The 18,749-nt window shown below is 35.3% G+C and overlaps 1 protein-coding gene across 1 annotated transcript; it reads right to left on the minus strand.

The window, feature by feature from the left end:
* Nucleotides 1-11,983: 11,983 nt before the first annotated feature.
* On the minus strand, nucleotides 11,984-13,585 carry LOC119076772 (odorant receptor 94b-like). The gene is made up of 4 exons (XM_037183722.1): nucleotides 12,661-13,585; nucleotides 12,497-12,596; nucleotides 12,164-12,424; nucleotides 11,984-12,099 (listed from the first exon to the last, which is right to left on the minus strand). The coding sequence occupies exons 1-4, from the start codon at nucleotides 13,455-13,457 to the stop codon at nucleotides 12,046-12,048; spliced, it is 1,212 nt and encodes a 403-aa protein (XP_037039617.1). The 5' UTR covers nucleotides 13,458-13,585; the 3' UTR covers nucleotides 11,984-12,045.
* Nucleotides 13,586-18,749: the final 5,164 nt, after the last annotated feature.

Below are 18,749 nucleotides of genomic sequence, written 5' to 3' on the forward strand. Positions count from 1 at the left end.
GATTTACATGATTTGCGTGATTTACACGTTAATGTAAATCACTTGATTCCACTGCAATTACCTGGTAGTTTCTCTTAATTTGAAAGTGTTTTATTTTCTCCTTGTTGGTCTGAACATAATCGACATGATAATTATGAAAAATCCTTGATAAATGTAGAGAAATCCAGTGCAATTCGTGTAAATCACGTAAATCATGTAAATCGTGTGCAAATCGCGTGTAAATCAAATGAGTGATTTCCCCCTCGGATCTAACACTTATAAGCTGAAAGATCACTTCCCACTTAGAAGAATCAATCATGCTACTCTGTATAACTAGAACACTGTTGCATGCTAAATGTTTTTTCAGATACAAGATCAAATATTTGAATCATAGAGTTACACATTGAAGTCCAGCGGTTGAACTCCTTGCATTTCATAATTCTTTCCGCCTTGATAGAACTATTCATATCACAATGATTCTCTCTAGGTCTAGCTCATACAACGACATTGAAAGTGTTCTACTGTTCTTAATCAATAATTGGTACCTGTTTGGATATAAATTAATATATGAGCGAGGCGAGCGAAAATTTTTCATTTAAAACGGTTGTATTCACTAACGTTCTAGTTCCAGCCAATAAATGTGCATAAGCTTGTGTCGATAATGAGGTAATTTTCCTATGTTCATTCGTTTTTTTGTCGAAAAAGTAGGAAAATAGGAGAAATTACTAAAAATAAGGAGGATTTAGGAGGGTTCATCAAAAATAAGGAGAATAAGGAAAATAAGGAGAAGTGGGAGGTCTGTTGATTTTAACATTTCGTCATTTAGCTTTAATACTTTCATTTTGAAACCAATTTAGATTTTGAAGCTCTTGAAAACAAAAGTCGTTAAAACAAGTGTTTTTTCGTATCTGGCAATGTAAAAGATTTCAAACCGTATGAGAGACTGGTAAGCGTGTGCCACTGAGGATAAATGCTTTTTACGCACTAGATGTGTGCATTGTCATTCGAAACCAAATGCCGATTGTGATAAGACACATCGTGTTTTAACAAAAACATTTTTTATCGAGTTGCATTACAACGTTCTTCTCAAAGAAGGCAACAGAAGTTACACTTTTCGTCACTGAGTCGAGGAAAAAAATATTTTGTATTCTCATTTGTCTTCACTTTCGCAGGGGAATCACGTTTTGGTACTGCAGATCAAATAATGTTTCAAGGCGCTGTTTGAATCGCTCTGAAACATTAATTGATCTGCATTGATCTTATATTTTCTGATTTTAAAACATTAAAACTGATTTTCAAAGGAACATATCATATGTGACGGCCGTTACGAACTTCGAATAAATCAAATAAATTCGTTCGTATTTTTCTAACGGGGTGTATTTTCCGCTAGATATATTTCACAAAAATTTGTTGCGATATCACAAGTTTATACACCGAGCATACCTAAATTTATTAGTTGAAGTGAATATTAAAAGCAAAAAACGAGAAGATTTTATTTAATCGCTTACAGCATTAAAAAAATGTTGTCACAGCAAGTAAATGACCAACATTTTCCCTGGACGAATTTTATTTTTTCATTTATACGTTGTTAGTCAGCGCCTTTTTTAATTACCACTTGAGCTGATGGAAAAAGTGATTTATATTTTTGTGTTACTTTTAACGGAAGACATTAATGTTGCAAAGTTAGTAAACGGATTATGCATTGCAGTATTAACCTTTTGGAAAAGTAGCTACAGTCAAAGAAAAATAGATTTCGATTTTTTCAACGAATACAATCCAAACGATGTTATTTAATCCACATGCGATTTACAAGTTATAATACATACACATACGTAAATATCGTAACATTGGTAATGCATGTGGGATAAATAGCATTGATTGGATTGTATTGGCAGTTTCTTATTTTTCTTCGACTGTAGTGGCTAGTATTCTGTTATGGACAATGTATGATGTATGATGGACTGATACGGTAAAACATAATGGATCAAACACTACAATATAATTTAAACAAAAGAAGTAGCAAATCTCGAATGAGACTGATTTTCGAAGATTTTCTTGGTTTCATAATCATTCCGAGATTTTCCGGATGCGGTTCAGTGAACGACATCTCAAATGTCTCACTGTCATTTTTTTCAGAGAATGTCATTGTGAATTTGCAATGACACAATAAAATTCTCAGAAAAATTTGACAGTGAGACATTTGAGATGTCGTTCACTGTAAGTTATCGATGATTTCCAAATGTTTTTATTAGAATAATTTCTAATATTCATCAAAGACATCTAGGCATTTTTTGGAACACTCAGTAGTAGCACTCTGTGGGCACTTTATAACAGTTGCGAGCTTGCCGTTTGAGTATGAAAAGACATAAAATCAATGCCTACATACAGCAGTTGTTCCCTCTAATGGCACAAGACTGTCCAAATTAAATTTACTTTTTTATGTTATAACACGTTCAGCATATTTTCTATCCTTACGAAACAGATAAATGCCTGTCTATACCTTCTGTATTTTCACTCATATATATATTCAATCTTTGTGTACACCATATCCCTTCCATTTCATTCTTTGTTTTTCTCACAAATTGGTAGTGTCTTATCCAATTATCTTGTCTTGCCATTTTTAGGAATTTATTGTCACAAAATAAATGTTACTTCAGTTATAAATGGCTACCCATTCGGTAGTTCTAATCGAAATTATGGTATAATATAAAAGTGATAACATATGAGCGTTTGGGATATACCATTTTTATCAACACAATTTCCTCGACATTGCGATCCATTGAAATGGTTTATTAGGTGTATCACATTTAATCGAATGAAGAACACATACCATTTCGAAGTGATTATATCGAGAAGAATAGTTTTTAATGGAAGTGGAATAGAGTGGAATTCGATTGATTTTGCTGGAGGTGTTAGCGTCCAATTAAACAGATGCGTATGTCACTTTTTTCAATGAATTTTGTCGACATAGCGTCCCCAAAAAATCAAAGTTGGTCTAGTAATCACATTCAACTAAAAAAAAAATTAAACCTTTTTCCCGCCTCTCTCAATGTCAAATATGTCTCATTTGTAGCTATTTTGGTTAACTTCGCACCAATAAGAATTCAAATTTCGACCATTTATGGTACAAATATAATTTTATCCAAATAACTGTAAACCAAAATTTCGACATCACCAACGGCAACGGATCCAGAGCAACATAACCTTCGCTATTTTACATATGATGGAAATGTGGATGAGGTCATGTCTCTATGGATGAAGTTTGACAGAAATTTGACAATTCGTATGCTCTTTGAACAAACATATTGCCCTACTCTTCATCTCTCCAACTATACCCCAGACATTTTAATGTAGGTTGACTTGAACCTGAATCTCTTCTGACCCTACATCTGATTTAAATCAGGTCAGATTCAGGTTGAACCTGAAATGTTATGTTCGGGTTTAGGTTGAGATCAGGCTCTGGTCAACCTGAACCTGGTCGGAGCCTTAGGTTTTGATGAAAGGAGGAAAGACATTTTTTAAAACGCAAATGTCTTTAAGAAACACTGGCAAACACATAAATTTTAATTAAAAACATTTTGAAAAACCATTAGAAAGCTAATGTTAATAGCCTATCTATAGACAGTTTAACGTCAAAATTCCTTTCTGTCTAGCCACAATGACTTTGACATGCAGACGAACCTTGTCCGGTTAAATTAAAATCGATAAAAGAAATTCAATTAAAATTCAACAGTTCCGGCGACAAAGTCATAAATCTATTTCCAAAAGACCGACCTTCAACACTCCGTCGGTACTCGACATTATTCATTTCAAAACTGTTTTTCATCCTTTGTTCACTTTTTTTTTCATTTCACTAATTTGTCTTTTTATAGATCGTTTAGATTAATATCGTGTGCTTAGATGACACCTTCACCCGACTAATATTAATATCTTATTAACAGTGCGACAGCAAATAAACAAAACCCAGCGAACTGGAGCGTTCAATGAAACAAGTAATTCGAAAAATGGGAACATTCATTGCATGCTAAAACGACGTAAAATAAATTCAAGCAATGTCTATTGAAATTACGAATAAAGCAATTAACGAAATTAGAGAACGAAACGGAGTATTATTGTGAAAGGTCAGGGCAGAATATATATAAACAAAGAGCGAATGCAAATAGCCAATAATTTTCGAGCCAGAGTGGTTGTTGTAAGCATTGCAAATTATTTATGCTTAATACACGGGTCGTGTGTAGATAAAATGGGGGGAATTAATAATTTTGGGTCAATTTACGATATAACCGGGGAATTCATCCTCGAAATGTGTTGTCTTCCGCAATTACCATTTATTCGTGGGTTCCGTAATTCGATATATTTTTCAATGTTTCGCAGAATTGTTTTGCGTACCAGCCGTACATTCAACGTTGGATGTACGTCTGGTGCAAAAATTTCCAGCATTCTATAGTACGATGCAGCGAAAGTAGTAATTCATTTTTAAATGAGGCATCCACTTTGTGGTATGAGCAATGAGCTCTGGAAACTGTTATTTTGACAAGTGAAGTGCTTGTTTAGCCGAGACGAATGCGAGGTATTCAACTAAACAACTACAAATGTCAAAAGTCATATGCACTCGCATACAGATTGTTAGTTAGCGAGAATGCAAGAGTGTTAACGCCAATGCTCACGTCAATGAAATAATAACTCATTGTCCGGATAACCACGGTGGGGTTGAACAAAACTTAAATAGAGTCACGACACCACCTCTGATTTTTTTTCATGTTCTTCAGTTTCAAAGAGTTTCAAACTTTTTTCGTCTTAGACATATCACCATTCAAAAATGTCGAAATTTCGCTGGCTGTTGCTCCGTGGTTGTTGAGAGAAGCAATTTTGACACGAATTAACTTACAATTAGTCCCTCTATCCGTTGCTGTAACAATCTGTATTTAATTGACTCGTGGGTCCCGCACGGCCACGTGTGCCGGTTCTCCGAAACGGCTGTACAGATCCGGAAACTGAATACAGTTTCGAGTAGTACTCGAGTCCCTCAACCAGAACATGATGGTGACGTGACTCTATTTAAGTTTTGTTCAACCCCACCGTTAACGGTAAAGAAGAAACAAAGAAATGTTTTCCGTACAGCATACAGCAACAACCAATCTCTTCTAGGTCATTCATAAAACGCAGCTGTCTTTATTGGAGTGGATGCTATTCGCTTTCGTTCCTGTATTGATTTAACTATTCGGCGAATAGTATTCTCAGCCGATGTGACTGTAAAATCACAGTTGCTTAACAGAAGCTTCACTGTTCTGTTTCGTAGAATCAGTCTGTTCAAACCATTGGTCCTGCAATGGAGAGACTTTCCACAACTAGTTGTTTGAGACAAGTTATCTACCGGGTATGAATGGTGTGAATCAACCATTTGCATATGGAATGAACTGTCACATCGCATTATTGAATCAGCCTATTAAGTGCGCCTTTATCTCGACCTCGACTACTTTGGAGATGAAAATAATGAAAAAGAAAAAATGTTACAAGTAACTTAGACAACACCTCCGAATGTCTATATCGTTGATTAAATTTGTGTGTCTCCGCCAAAGGGATAAATTGAAAATCTTTTTGTGTTCTTCGTCCTTGAGAAATTGTGTTCAGTCATCAAATAGACGCATTTTATTCTACTGTACATATGTGGAAATTTCTGGGCAAAATGTATGTCAACCATTATTAACATTCCAAATAAACAACAGCATTTACGACCCCGTCATAAAAAATGAGAAAATATGACAAAAACAATGAATAACTTAACCTTTTTGACTTGTGTATGGTTGAAGACTTTCCGAGTTCTATCAAGTTTGATGTAATATATATGTATGTACAGTACACATATCCTCTATCCACTATCGCTTCCAAAATGCGATGGGGAGAAGATAACGTATGATGTGTTGTATACCATACACAGTATAATGTATACGATGATTTTGAACCATTTAGGGTTTCGCTTATTTTACACGTAAAACTTTGCCAGAAAAGAAAGGAAGAAGTTCAAAGTTTTATGCATTGCACATGCTACCAAAAGAACGGATCCGAGTTTCTTGTTTAACGACCGAAGTTGGACCTCATAAAAGTGGAAACTATGATGTTTCAACGGTACAGGCGATTCAAAAATGTTTCTTTATATTTGAGTCAATAAATTTTAATGATAAAAAACTTGTCGGCCAGATTGCCTACTGGCTAGGCAACGTCGTAAAAGTATGTGAGCTAAGGAACTTGTCCCACAGCGTGACTTCCGAATCGCTCCTTGAAGTATGCAAATAGTCTGAGAAAAATAGGGCGCATAACTGATAGCACGCCTAAATGTAGGCTAGACGTATTGTGATCGTATTTGGATCATCGTCATGCAGGCATCGTTGCAGCCACAAAATGCACTGCAACTACCCAAATGAAGTTTGATTGAACTTGTGGACTTTATCCATGCGATATACTCGCTAGGGAAATTCATTTTGGTGGAAGGCTGTGTTTAGGCACTGAACCATTCAAAACTGTCGCTTTGGCTATTTTTTTGTTGTTGTGAATGACTGCTTTCTTTAAAAGGATGAAACAATATTTAAAACTTCTTGAAGAAGTGTGAAAACTTGTCCAAATTATTCGACAATCGACAGGCCATCCGGGTTTTTCCTGGAAGAGTGATTAGGTTTTTTTTTATCCATCAAAGGCATTGATACATTTCTCGCCAGTATCCTTCGCACGAGTCCTCTACATAAGTTGACAATTCAGTACATACTGCATAACACTTTCTTCGCGATTTAATGAAATTATTATACCTCTAAAAAGTGAATAAACTTACAGGCAGGAATGAAAAAGTAAATTCTTATTATGGCGCCACATCCTTATTCTTTAATCCGATGTTATAGTGTGTTATAAGGTTGATAGTTTACACAACTAGCAAAAAAAAACAAACAAAAAAAAACGAGAGAGAGAACACACGCTATAGTAATAAAGTTATTTATCTATATTTATCTAAAAATTGTCTGATATTGATCAATGTAGAGTTATATTTATAGCAATATGGGTACACTACCTACGACTAGAAACGGATATATGAATGAATACAATATGACATTGTGGATTCGTACTCCCCACTCCCCTCATCCCACTACCCTCCCATTTTCTACATTATTTTCCCCGATTGAAACTATTTCACATGGAAAATACTGACAATGTAGTGTAAACAGTTTATTATCTACGACTATTTATCTTGGATTCTCAATTGCGTATACAAGCAAAAAAAAGAAGCGAAAAAAATATCATCGAGACTAAGGAAACAGATAAAAATATTTAAAGGACTCATGGCGATGTTTGTTTCATGTCATCCGGCACAAATTTATGATTGTTTTGGTTGGTTTTTTTTTCGTCGGCTGTCGTGTAGAATTGTAGGAAATTTTGGTATATTGTATGTGACATGTATATAAGCCAAATTTTAAATGTAGCCTTATGTAAACCATTTCGCGGAAACTTTAATTTGAAATTATACATAAAAATTGCGACTTTCTGGTAGATATCATTTTTGTTTGATGGCAGATCATAACATATTTTTTGACCGTCATTCAACCTTCTACAAATGGCTATACATCATCTATCGACAACCAAGTAGGTAAATTAAGGTTTTATTGTTTAAAAAATCGAAGTAAAAGATTTTGTACGAAATATTGGGCTGCTTTAAACAAAAGAAGTAACAGATCTGGCGATATGATTGAAGTTTGCAAATTGTAAGGAGCAACTTTTGACCCGGTTCATTGAATCATATGCAGGAATACATTGATGGTACAGACAGGCGGCAGAAAGTTAGAAGTCACAATTTACAATCTAATTCACATAGATTACCAATGCTGAGACATGTATGTACGTACCTGAGTATTTAATATAGGTATGGTAACTTGATCTGTTTCATACAACAGTTTCAGACCATCAGTGTTTCACTTTGTGTTCCCATGAACCAGACCTATGCTGTTGTCGAGCTAACATCTAGTGCTTGAAACAGCACCATTTCGTCACATTCACCGAAAACGTTAGCTAATGTGGTTTCAATATACATCTAAAAGAAAACTTTTCAACAATTTCGACAATTTCTCATATCTTATTTTGAGAATGGAGTCGTATTCCGAAAAACCTTAACAGCGCTAATTTACGTCTGTTTATAAGTGCCTTACATGTGTTACAAACTTCGTTTGCCTTATACGAAAAACAGTTGCTTCCACTCCACACTCCACATACCAATAGTTCAAGCGTAAATAATTTATATCCTCTTCCACTGACCAACTTGTTTAATAATAAAAGTATAGAAAGTGTGAGAGAGTGTGGTATTGAGCGAAAGCACAATAATTGAATATGGACGTGCTTATATTAAAATCTCAAAATGTTTCCTTAGAGGGGGTCGCAGTCTCGAGAAAAAAAAGCAATTTCCGTAAATTTCATCTCATCTGCTCTCATCTAATGAAATAATACATTGGAAATAAATTATGAATGACAGCCACAAACAACGCTGAAAAGAGTATATACCGCCCGAGAGCTTTTCGTAGCCTTTATGTTCCATTTAACTTTTCACCATATGAATAACGTATATTATTATGTTGTTGCATTATTCCGCTCAGCTCCGATATCCACACTACTTTTCAACGATAAAGAATTTGTAAGCTCGAAGAAAAACAACACCGAATGTAGGCAAAGAATGTGTGGGTAGGTATGTTGCGATTTCATATTCATGCAACATCTGAGCTATTAAAAGTTGGTTTTTCTTTTCAATATTTTATGTCTAAATAAAATTTCGGAAGAAAAAGTGTGCATTTGCTTGGCTTAGAAGTCATTACTTTGAACGGTTATGGAAAACTATATTTGTTTTAGCGAAGAAAGTTATAAATTCGTTGTAATGTTTACGTTAAGGCTTCAGCGGAAGATGAACGATAATTTACTAGGTCCCACCTTTTGGGCGGGACAGGTCACTTGAATGCCACTTTTCTAAATGTATTTTTGATCAATTTCATTGCATTTTCATGCTTCGGACCGAAAATGAGGTCAATTTTTCAAATTTTCTCGGGTTTTCTGGACTTTGCATGAAAATTCACATGTGTACCTGTTTTGGACGATTGATTTTAGGCAATTTCGCGGATTGTAGGCCGAACGAAGTGACAGGAACACAAATGACTATTTCATTTTTTATTGTTAAGTTTCAGAAGCATCACTGATTCCAGGTTTTTTTATACCAACATCGAAAGTTTATACTTTCGCCCGGCATATGAGGGACGAAAGTAAAAAAAATCGTTTCAAGGTGAGAAAGTACTTAACGAAGAGCAAACTCAACGAACGAACGAACAGCGAAAGTAACTGACGTCACAGAAAATGAGAGAATTGAGACGAGTTGTCAATAAAATCCGCTCATTAATGCAGAGAGAGCACTTTGATCAAATTAATGTCAGAATTGCTTCAAATAACTCAAACCACTTATTTATGAAAATTTGATAACAATTCCACTCATCCTAAAGGAACGGGCACTTGAAGATAGATGATAAATTGAAAATTTCGTCGTAGAGTGACCTTGCTGCAAACAAAATGTCGCAGCAGATAGTTGTTGTGGGACTGGTATGGCAATAGTTTAGTTTATTCACCCCTCGGAGCATGGAATCCTCTACCAATATCGCCATTCAAAGAGTTTCAAACTCGCTTCATCTTTTCACCATGTCACATATCACCATTTATAAATGTCGAAATTTCGACATTAGCTAGCTGTAGCTAAGTGGTCAGGTTGTCGAGGGAAGCCATTTTAACACGAATTAGCTTAGAATTGGTCCCTCTATCCGTTGCTGTAACAATCTGTATTCAAATTGACTCGTCCGTCCCGCACGGCCATGAGTGCCGGTTCTCCAAAACGGCTGGATGAATCCGCGAACTGAATGTGGTTCCTTATATTACTCGAGTCCCTCAATAAGAACATGAAAAACGAGCCACCAGAACAGTCGGAGCGTTTGCTGCGACTGAGCCCCGTACAAACCCGTATATCTATTGCGTACGTGACCCTAGTGCGTCTGTCACCCTACTTTGACCGTAAGCCTATTGCGCCGGTTAATGTAGTTAAAGTAAAATTATTATGTAATATGTACATCTTACAAATTGCGCATAGCGCAATTACGAAGCCCCGTACGACGTTCATTTCAAATGAAACAAAAATTTCAAATCGCCCCAAAATTTTATTTTTTTGAAGGGCCAAGTATCGGCCTCAGTCCGAGGACCCAAATTTAAATTTTTTTTCAACTAATTTCTATTCGGCCTTTGATTACCTTCCAAATGAAACAAAAATTACGAAAAACGGATGAAATTTGCTCGAGTTATATGTAAAATACACATAGGGCCCTAGTATCGGCCTCAGTCCGAGGACCCAAATTTAATTTTTTTTCAACTACATTCTATTCGGCCGTTGATTACCTCCCAAATGAAACAAAAATTACGAAAAACGGATGAAATTTGCTCGAGTTGTATGTAAAATACACATAGGGCCCTAGTAGTGGCCTTAGTCCAAGGACCCAAATTTAATTTTTTTACAACAACATTCTATTCGGCCTTTGATTACCTTCCAAATGAAACAAAAATTACGAAAAACGAATGAAATTTGCTCGAGTTATATGTAAAATACACATAGGGCCCTAGTAGTAGCCTTAGGCCAAGGACCCAAATTTAATTTTTTTTCAACAACATTCTATTCGGCATTCGATTACCTTCCAAATCAAACAAAAATTACGAAAAACGGATGACATTTGCTCGAGTTATATGTAAAATACACATAGGGCCCTAGTAGTAGCCTTAGGCCAAGGACCCAAATTTAATTTTTTTTCAACAACATTCTATTCGGCATTCGATTACCTTCCAAATCAAACAAAAATTACGAAAAACGGATGACATTTGCTCGAGTTATATGTGAAATACACATAGGGCACTAGTAGTAGCCTTAGGCCAAGGACCCAAATTTAATTTTTTTTTCAACAACATTCTATTCGGCATTCGATTACCTTCCAAATCAAACAAAAATTACGAAAAACGGATGACATTTGCTCGAGTTATATGTAAAATACACATAGGGCCCTAGTAGTAGCCTTAGGCCAAGGACCCAAATTTAATTTTTTTTCAACAACATTCTATTCGGCATTCGATTACCTTCCAAATCAAACAAAAATTACGAAAAACGGATGACATTTGCTCGAGTTATATGTAAAATACACATAGGGCCCTAGTAGTGGCCTTAGTCCAAGGGCCCAATTTTTTTTTTTTCAACAACATTCTATTCGGCCTTTGATTACCTTCCAAGTGAAACAAAAATTACGAAAAACGGATGAAATTTACTCGAGTTATATGTGAAATACACATAGGGCCCTAGTAGCATTTCACTTCTAAGGCCCTAACTCACGGTCCACTCACCCGATTTTAAAAAACTTTTTTTTCCTGGATTGGTATTGACAATACCTATCATTTGTCGTGTCATTTACATTTCCATCGTTTATTTTGCCATAAATATCACCAAAAGACCTTAAATCACTTAGGTGGCCCTAACTCACGAAGGGCCGACCCGAATATGCCCATCTTCGAACTTAGCCTCACTATTTCGACTATCTTTCAGGGAAATTTTTTTTTTTTTGAAATCGGATTTGATTTACTCCAGATATCGACGTGACAGACGGACAGACGGACAGACAAAATTTCTATTGCAGATTCGTCATCTATGAAGATAGGCAAACACTTTGCCCTTACTGTCTGCTTCGAATTCCATCAATTACACACGGCATCGTAATCCTATAAGCCCCTTTGTACTTCGTACGGGGCTAAAAATCAGAGGTGGTGTCGCGACTCTATTTAAGTTTTGTTCAACCCCACCTTGCTCCACAACCATTCTACCGAAAGAAACATGAAGTTTTGTGTCCTGTCCATAAACTCCTTATTTATTTAAATTGTGAAACATCTAACAACATCAATGAATTTTGATTTTTTATCTTAACTCAACCCAGCCGAACATCATTGATAAGTGTGCTACAGTTTACACGGAACGATCTACTGTTTAAAACTTCCTAAGTTATTGAACATGCTGTAGGAACGTTTAACGATCTGTAAATGAAAATGTATGACAAAAACTAAAACTGAACTAAGAAAAGCCCTGTTTCCGACTCACCACAATAAATGTTTCGATGTTCATAGGAAACAATTTACCAACTACGAAACATCTCGGCTGTTTCAGATATTCCATCGTAATGTGAATATTCCTCTTGCAGGATTGCGTCTGAACAAACCAATTGGATTCGAAGAGAGAGTAAGACAATTTGTCAGCAGATAACATGATTTCGTTTGCCAAGTACAAAACAGCAAAAATATCGGCCAAACAGTAGATGATCTCGATGATGTAAAATGCGTCTTGAAAGAAGTTGTCATGGGTCTGGTACATAATCAAATAGTTTGGGTTACGGTAAATCGAAAAAGGAAAGTTGAGTTTTTTGAGTAATCTTACGAACGCCAACACGAAGGTAGCTCCACAGATACAAATGCTGCTTGTGATAATTTGAAGTAGAAATATTGTGGAGAATTTTAATTCAAACCCGTCGAGTTGTCTGGTAAAGTGAAAATTAATTTAAATTTTCGTCCAAAAATTTAGCATTTTTTTTGTCTTTGTACCCATTAATTGTGTAGAGTCGTTTGACTGCCTCAACCAAATTTTTAACATAAGATGTTTCTCCTCCTTCAGACTTGGCTAAATTTGTCGAACGTGAAGCTATTTTGTCTTGAGCTCTTGTCATATTTTCCACAGTCTCTTCGCTTGCGTTTCCTTCCCTCACTGCTCCCAAATTTCGAAACTCACTCGCCAGTAACTCATATTTTATCACAAAGATCAGCATCATGTACCATATCATGAATACAAACATAAAGATAGTTATTGACATAGTATACGTTGCAACTACATATGCATGTCCCATCCAAAAAGCCCATTCATTGGTTTCGTAATCCCATGGGAAGGCTATATCGAATATTAGCTGCTTCCTAACAGGAGGCAAGCTTATAACACAAACCCATAACAGGAATAAAATGCCAAAGAAAGACTTGGTAAATGTCTCAAACGTTTTTAGTTTGTTGTTTGCGTTGTAAAAGGTTTTATAATCGGCTGTACTGTTAATGCTAATTGTATGCATGAAATCGACAATTCGTTTTTGCTCACAGATAATAAAGTACAGTCGATACGTCTGTACTATTCCAACCAGAACAACCGATACCAGAAATACATCGTTATCGGCATCGTCAATTGTCCAAATTCCGATCAACGATGCCAGTATAAATCCGAAAAAGAAAATAAAGTAAGCTGCCTGTTGCATCGAAACAACGTTCCCATTCCCACTCTTCCACAGTCCGACGATGTGATAAATTTTAGTCATTCGCTGGACTGTATCCGGTACCTTCAATCTGTATTCTTTCTCCATTGCCTGTTGTTCTTGTTTCGACTTTCCACTTGAAATGAAACTGTCCAGTCCACAAATTATTTTGGATGTTCTTGTTTCGAAATTTCCACTTGAAATGAAACGGACATACTGTCCAGTCCACAAGTTATTTTGGAGAAAACAGAGCACACAAAAAATTAATAATTAAGATGAAATGCATTCGTAGGCTACATGCATTACGAATTCTCTCTATTTTATTGTGGAACAAATTACAGGCAATGCTTTACCATCTACTAGTTATACAAACTCAGTTTCCTTGCACAAACTTGTGATTATTATTATAAACGTTGTTACGCCAATTCAATGTTAGTAGACTGTGTTATTGCTTTTAAAGTTGTTTTGACTAGTGGGAGGTTTGTAGACCGAATAACACTCTTATTATCTACTATGTCGACTGACATGTACTTAAAAACTAAATTGAATAAAACATCACAGAAACTTCAGAAAGAAAAACCAACGAATCAAAGGAAAAATTACAATTGCCCGCACAGACCGTCGAAGCATTGACTCATTCGTCATTCTTTAGTTAAATTTAAGAATTATTTCGATTGACGATAATGTAAGGTCAGCGAGGGACGTTCATAAATTAAGTTAAAGATTGCTCACATTCTTCCCGTCAGATAAAATGCTTCATTCAAAGATTTTGTGTCCACCAATTCACGCAAGTAGGAACCAACCCACTACCGCCTTAATAATTAACAAATTCTAGAATGGAACCCCAAAAGCATCCTCTACGTCAAGAACTTTGGGAGATTGTAGACCATGTGGAGAAATGAAATTATCAGAACCATTCTACTACCACCATAATAATCTTCAAAGTACAGAAGAGAGACAAAACAACGGTCAAAATTCGAGAAATCTACAGATGGGAGACACTTCTTTTTGCCATTCTTCCTCGTTTGACCTCCGTAATGAAGTTACAGCAAAAATTCCTCGAAATACCAGAACGCTTTCAGCTTCGTTACGCAGAAATTAAATTTTACACCCAATTAGTTCAAACAAGCTGGCTTAGTATAATCTGCCAAATAATTTTTACCAAAAAAGACTGGAAACAACAAAAATTTTACCAAAAAAATCTGCGTCGCAAGGGCAGATAAATTTTCTTGTTCCTGAACATCTGCCACTTTGTGACGCAGATTTTTTTGGTAAAATTTTTGTTGTTTCCAGTCAATTTTTTTAAAAATTATTTGGCAGATGATGAGATAAAATTAATTAATTAATTCCACAAAATTCTTATTATTCCTGGGATGAATGAAACTTAAGTTCTAATGGCCTGACTAAGGTTCCTGCAAAGTTTCAAGATCAGCTGCGGATTTTCCGAGATCGACCGTCGATAGATAGATAGATAGAAACATACAGAGTAAGTTGAAAGATTTTGATTGTTTGGAGCATGCCATTTTGTATGTATTTGTACTGAAAATTACGACTTTGAAAACGTAATATCTTCGGTTCCCGAGCACTTTGTTAGGCGTGTGATAGCTCATTTTCTTTGTATTTCAAGTGAGAATATTTAAAAAATAATTTGGTTACGAAATTGGACATTTTGCCGAAAGTATAATTCCCGCCATACATAGTTGCCGCGTCTCAAAAAATGTTCTTCGTTCTTTTTTTGGAAGTTAGACAGCGTCAAGTCCTCCGCTATCGCTCCGGACATGATGTTGGTGAAATGGTTTGTTGCCATTCTGAGAGGCATCATTTTAGATGAAAAATTAACCATTTTTTCCTCCAAAATGATGGGTTGAGAAAACAATCATTTTCTCACCTAAAATGGCTGAATACCAAAACACACAATTTATTCTATTTTCGTTTAAGTGGACAAAAATACGGATTTTCGCAAAACGCAAGCATTAAAAACAATGTGCTTTCCTCGGGGAGAAATAAGAAAATTCCATTCGCTCTTGGTGAAACTCTTATTTTCTCTCCTTGGTTAACAAATAACTATTACATGCTTGTAAGCGGAAAGTGTGTGTTTTCATTGGTTCACTGCGATAATATTATCTCAATAGCCGAATGGTTAGAGGTGTTGCTCGATAAACACTGAGTTTTTGTGAGTGACAAAAAGTATATATCCATTTCATTACTAGCGACAAAAAGTGCATATGAAAATCGATTTCGTCCCTAGCGACAAAAAGCAAAGTATAGAAATACAGAGAAAAGAAGACCTCGGACGTCTTCAGGCACGGCAGAGTGAAACCAGGCAGACGCCGTTTATTCTTCGAATATCAAATAAGGGACCTAATGCATGCACTGTATGAAAATGAACTCAAATCAACACTGAGTTAAATTAATTTTATTAGCAAAATGTGAGCTACTCGATAATTCAGGTCCCTAGTCAAATCAAGTGCTCCTACTTGGTGCATGTAAAAATAAATTAATTAAATCAAATAAATATGAAAAAGATAAAGAATGAAACTAGCACAATTAAATGAATTTGCATTAAAAGTCGAACGGATGATTTATGAATAAGTATGGAACGTTTGTCTGTTATATAAATTAAAGCCGAAGTCACTGTACATACGTACCATTTATGTATATAAATATATCAGGATTCCATTAATGATGCACCTATTCATAAATTTTGTTATCAGAAAATTTCACAAAATCCTTACCAGCAATTCATTTCCGCACGTGAGTTCAACAAACTGAAGCGAAAATTAAATTCCAATTCATATTCAAATTACCTTGAATATAATGATAAAGTCATGTAATTTCGAAAGAGTTCATACATCTTATATAACTTTACAACTTTGTGTTTCTAAATTTATTATTTTTTCTTCAATTTTACTTTTTCACACACATGCTTGTTTGTTTGTTTGTTTTATTTGATTTATGTGTTAAAAATGACCAAAGAGCAGAAAATTATAAATTGAAGTTGAAGGCACATATGGGTATGGGTATTGATATTTAGTGATGTTTGTTGATGTTTTTAATTAAGTAGTTCACTTTATGTCGAGCTTCATGTATATTAGAAGTTAAAAACACAAACTTTGGTATTGGACTATAAACAGTGTGTGTTTGTTAGAGTGTTTCTCAAATGCAGTTGGTTCTCTTACCATCGTAAATACATCGGTTACTTCCAACAACATTTTTTCGTTATTTTTATGGCGTAAAGAGGTAGAATATTTTTCCGGAAATTTGTTACATAATTTTTTATGCATGAAGATTGCAAGTTACTTGACAATGAAATTGAAATTTGGAAATAAAATTTTTGTTTTACGTGCCCTGACGAGATTTGAACCCCAGACCTCTTGCGTATGAAGCAAGCGTTCTACGTATCAAACCACAGGACTGAACAAAATTTTATTTCCAATTTCGGACCGTTCTTTACAATCAACTTATATATAACTATACCGCCATCTATGTGAGTAACGATGAATCACTTCATTCGATTTAACATCAACAAGATGTATGTCACATATCGTTATAATTGGGTCGATTGTTAGTACAATCTGTCTAGTAATTTGTATCGTGTCGTACCGAATTAAGTTTTAGTTAACATCACAGTCGACATAGAACTATGTCATGGTGTGTGTCAGGGACTTCATATTCATACGTATGTATTGAATACGTCGGACGAACTTTGCTGAGACTATGCTCACGAATCAATGCAAATTTTTTATTTTGAATGTTGTATTGCTTCGGTGGTGTTCCGAACATTGAACCTTGTTACATAATCATTGAGAAATTTATATTTTTACCAGTTTTTCGTTGAAAAATATCTCAAAATGAATTAATCACACAGCAGCAGCATTACCATTTGATTCAACTACTGTGTAGGAACCATCCTACCACCACATCAATAATCCCAAAAGTCCAGAAGGTGACCCAAAAATTCTGATTTTTTTTAAAGTACTACAGTTTCGGAACTGGGAAGATGGTGGACCTTGCGGAGTTATGAATTCCAGAAAACAGCATACTACCACCTCAATAATCTCAAAATTCCAGAAGGGAACCTAAAAAACAGCGTAAAGTCCTCAAAATCATAGAATTCTACAGGTAGGAGTGTGAGTGGAATTTTCCTTTAGCAATTCTTCTTCATTTGACCTCTGGAACGTAGTTCCCAATAGAGATTCTTGAAGTACCAACTTTTTTGTCAATTACAAAACTATTACCAGTTGTATCAGGACCCACTCCGTTTGGCAGGTTTGTTCTCCTCATTGAACTCTATGACTGTTCCTGCCCGACCAAAGCTGTAGAACACATACCTTGGAAGTTATCGAGGATGGAAGAGTTGGAACCCTCATTCCTTGATATTTCGGAAACAACCTTGTTTCTGAAAAATGATTTCAGGAAATCCCCTATCCAATTCTGCCTTCAACACCTCCCCTCACCGAAATTTTCGTATGCGAACTTGAACGGTTTTCTAATTTTTAAACGGCCCCTCACTTCACTAATCCTATGACCGATTTATTTTTTTTATTTTTTTGCATGATCGAAATCGTATTATCCCTTCCACCCTGAAAATTTCATGCTATTACAAAGTTAATAGACTTATTGCATTTATAAAATCAATTGGTTTTAAATCCTTGCTAATGGCAAAATGTCGCATTTTATTCGCATTTCGTTATGTAGTGGAACATAGCAAGACTAATTTATTATTGAGAAGTAAACTTTTCGTATTGCAATGGAAAATTTACTCACCGACCAAACATAAAAATTAGATTTACATCGCCAGCTGTATGGGTGAGCGTTATGTACAATTTTAATCCATTTCAATTGTGGAATATTTTGGAAAATATTGAAAATATTTTATTAATTTTTTGTTAAAGAAGGACTAACCTTTCAACGGCCAGACAGTTGTATCAGTTGTATCTGGAGATGTGGGTCGGGTATTACTCTACACTGTACAGGTCTGTAAAATTTGACCAGGTTGAGTTTCAAGGTCAGCACTCCATACTTGGATTGGTGAGGTTTAAACATTTGAAAAGTGGAATGAACAAACAATCGTTTTGATTGGAGTCGAGTAATATGTTTGAATGATTGAACTATAATCTGAGAATTTTGTCCGTGCTCTTATTAAGTTTTGTAATCATTCATATTGTCGAGATCTCTGTAATGTAACATAATTGTGAAAACATGGTTTAGTATATTATTATATGAATGTTTATGTATTTTATGTACATACAATATATCCACTTCCACTACATCTATAAAAACTTTAAGCTTCATCGACTGTGAATTGACTTTCTGCTGTTGACAAATTTAATTATAAAAATTGAACGAATACATTCGGTTGTAAAACTTGATTTTTTTTCTTTCATCTGTACCTACGAT

The sequence above is a fragment of the Bradysia coprophila genome, unplaced genomic scaffold, assembly GCF_014529535.1.
Source record: "Bradysia coprophila strain Holo2 unplaced genomic scaffold, BU_Bcop_v1 contig_232, whole genome shotgun sequence".
Taxonomy (NCBI): domain Eukaryota; kingdom Metazoa; phylum Arthropoda; class Insecta; order Diptera; family Sciaridae; genus Bradysia; species Bradysia coprophila.

What these genes read in the sequence shown, in the direction of transcription:
- LOC119076772 (XM_037183722.1), bottom strand. Translation starts at nt 13,457, where the DNA reads ATGGAGAAAGAATACAGATTGAAGGTACCGGATACAGTCCAGCGAATG. An exon ending in CGACTCTACACAATTAATGG is followed by an intron (nt 12,597 to 12,660) that starts GTACAAAGACAA and finishes TCACTTTACCAG; the next exon opens with ACAACTCGACGGGTTTGAAT. An exon ending in CTACCTTCGTGTTGGCGTTC is followed by an intron (nt 12,425 to 12,496) that starts GTAAGATTACTC and finishes ATTATGTACCAG; the next exon opens with ACCCATGACAACTTCTTTCA.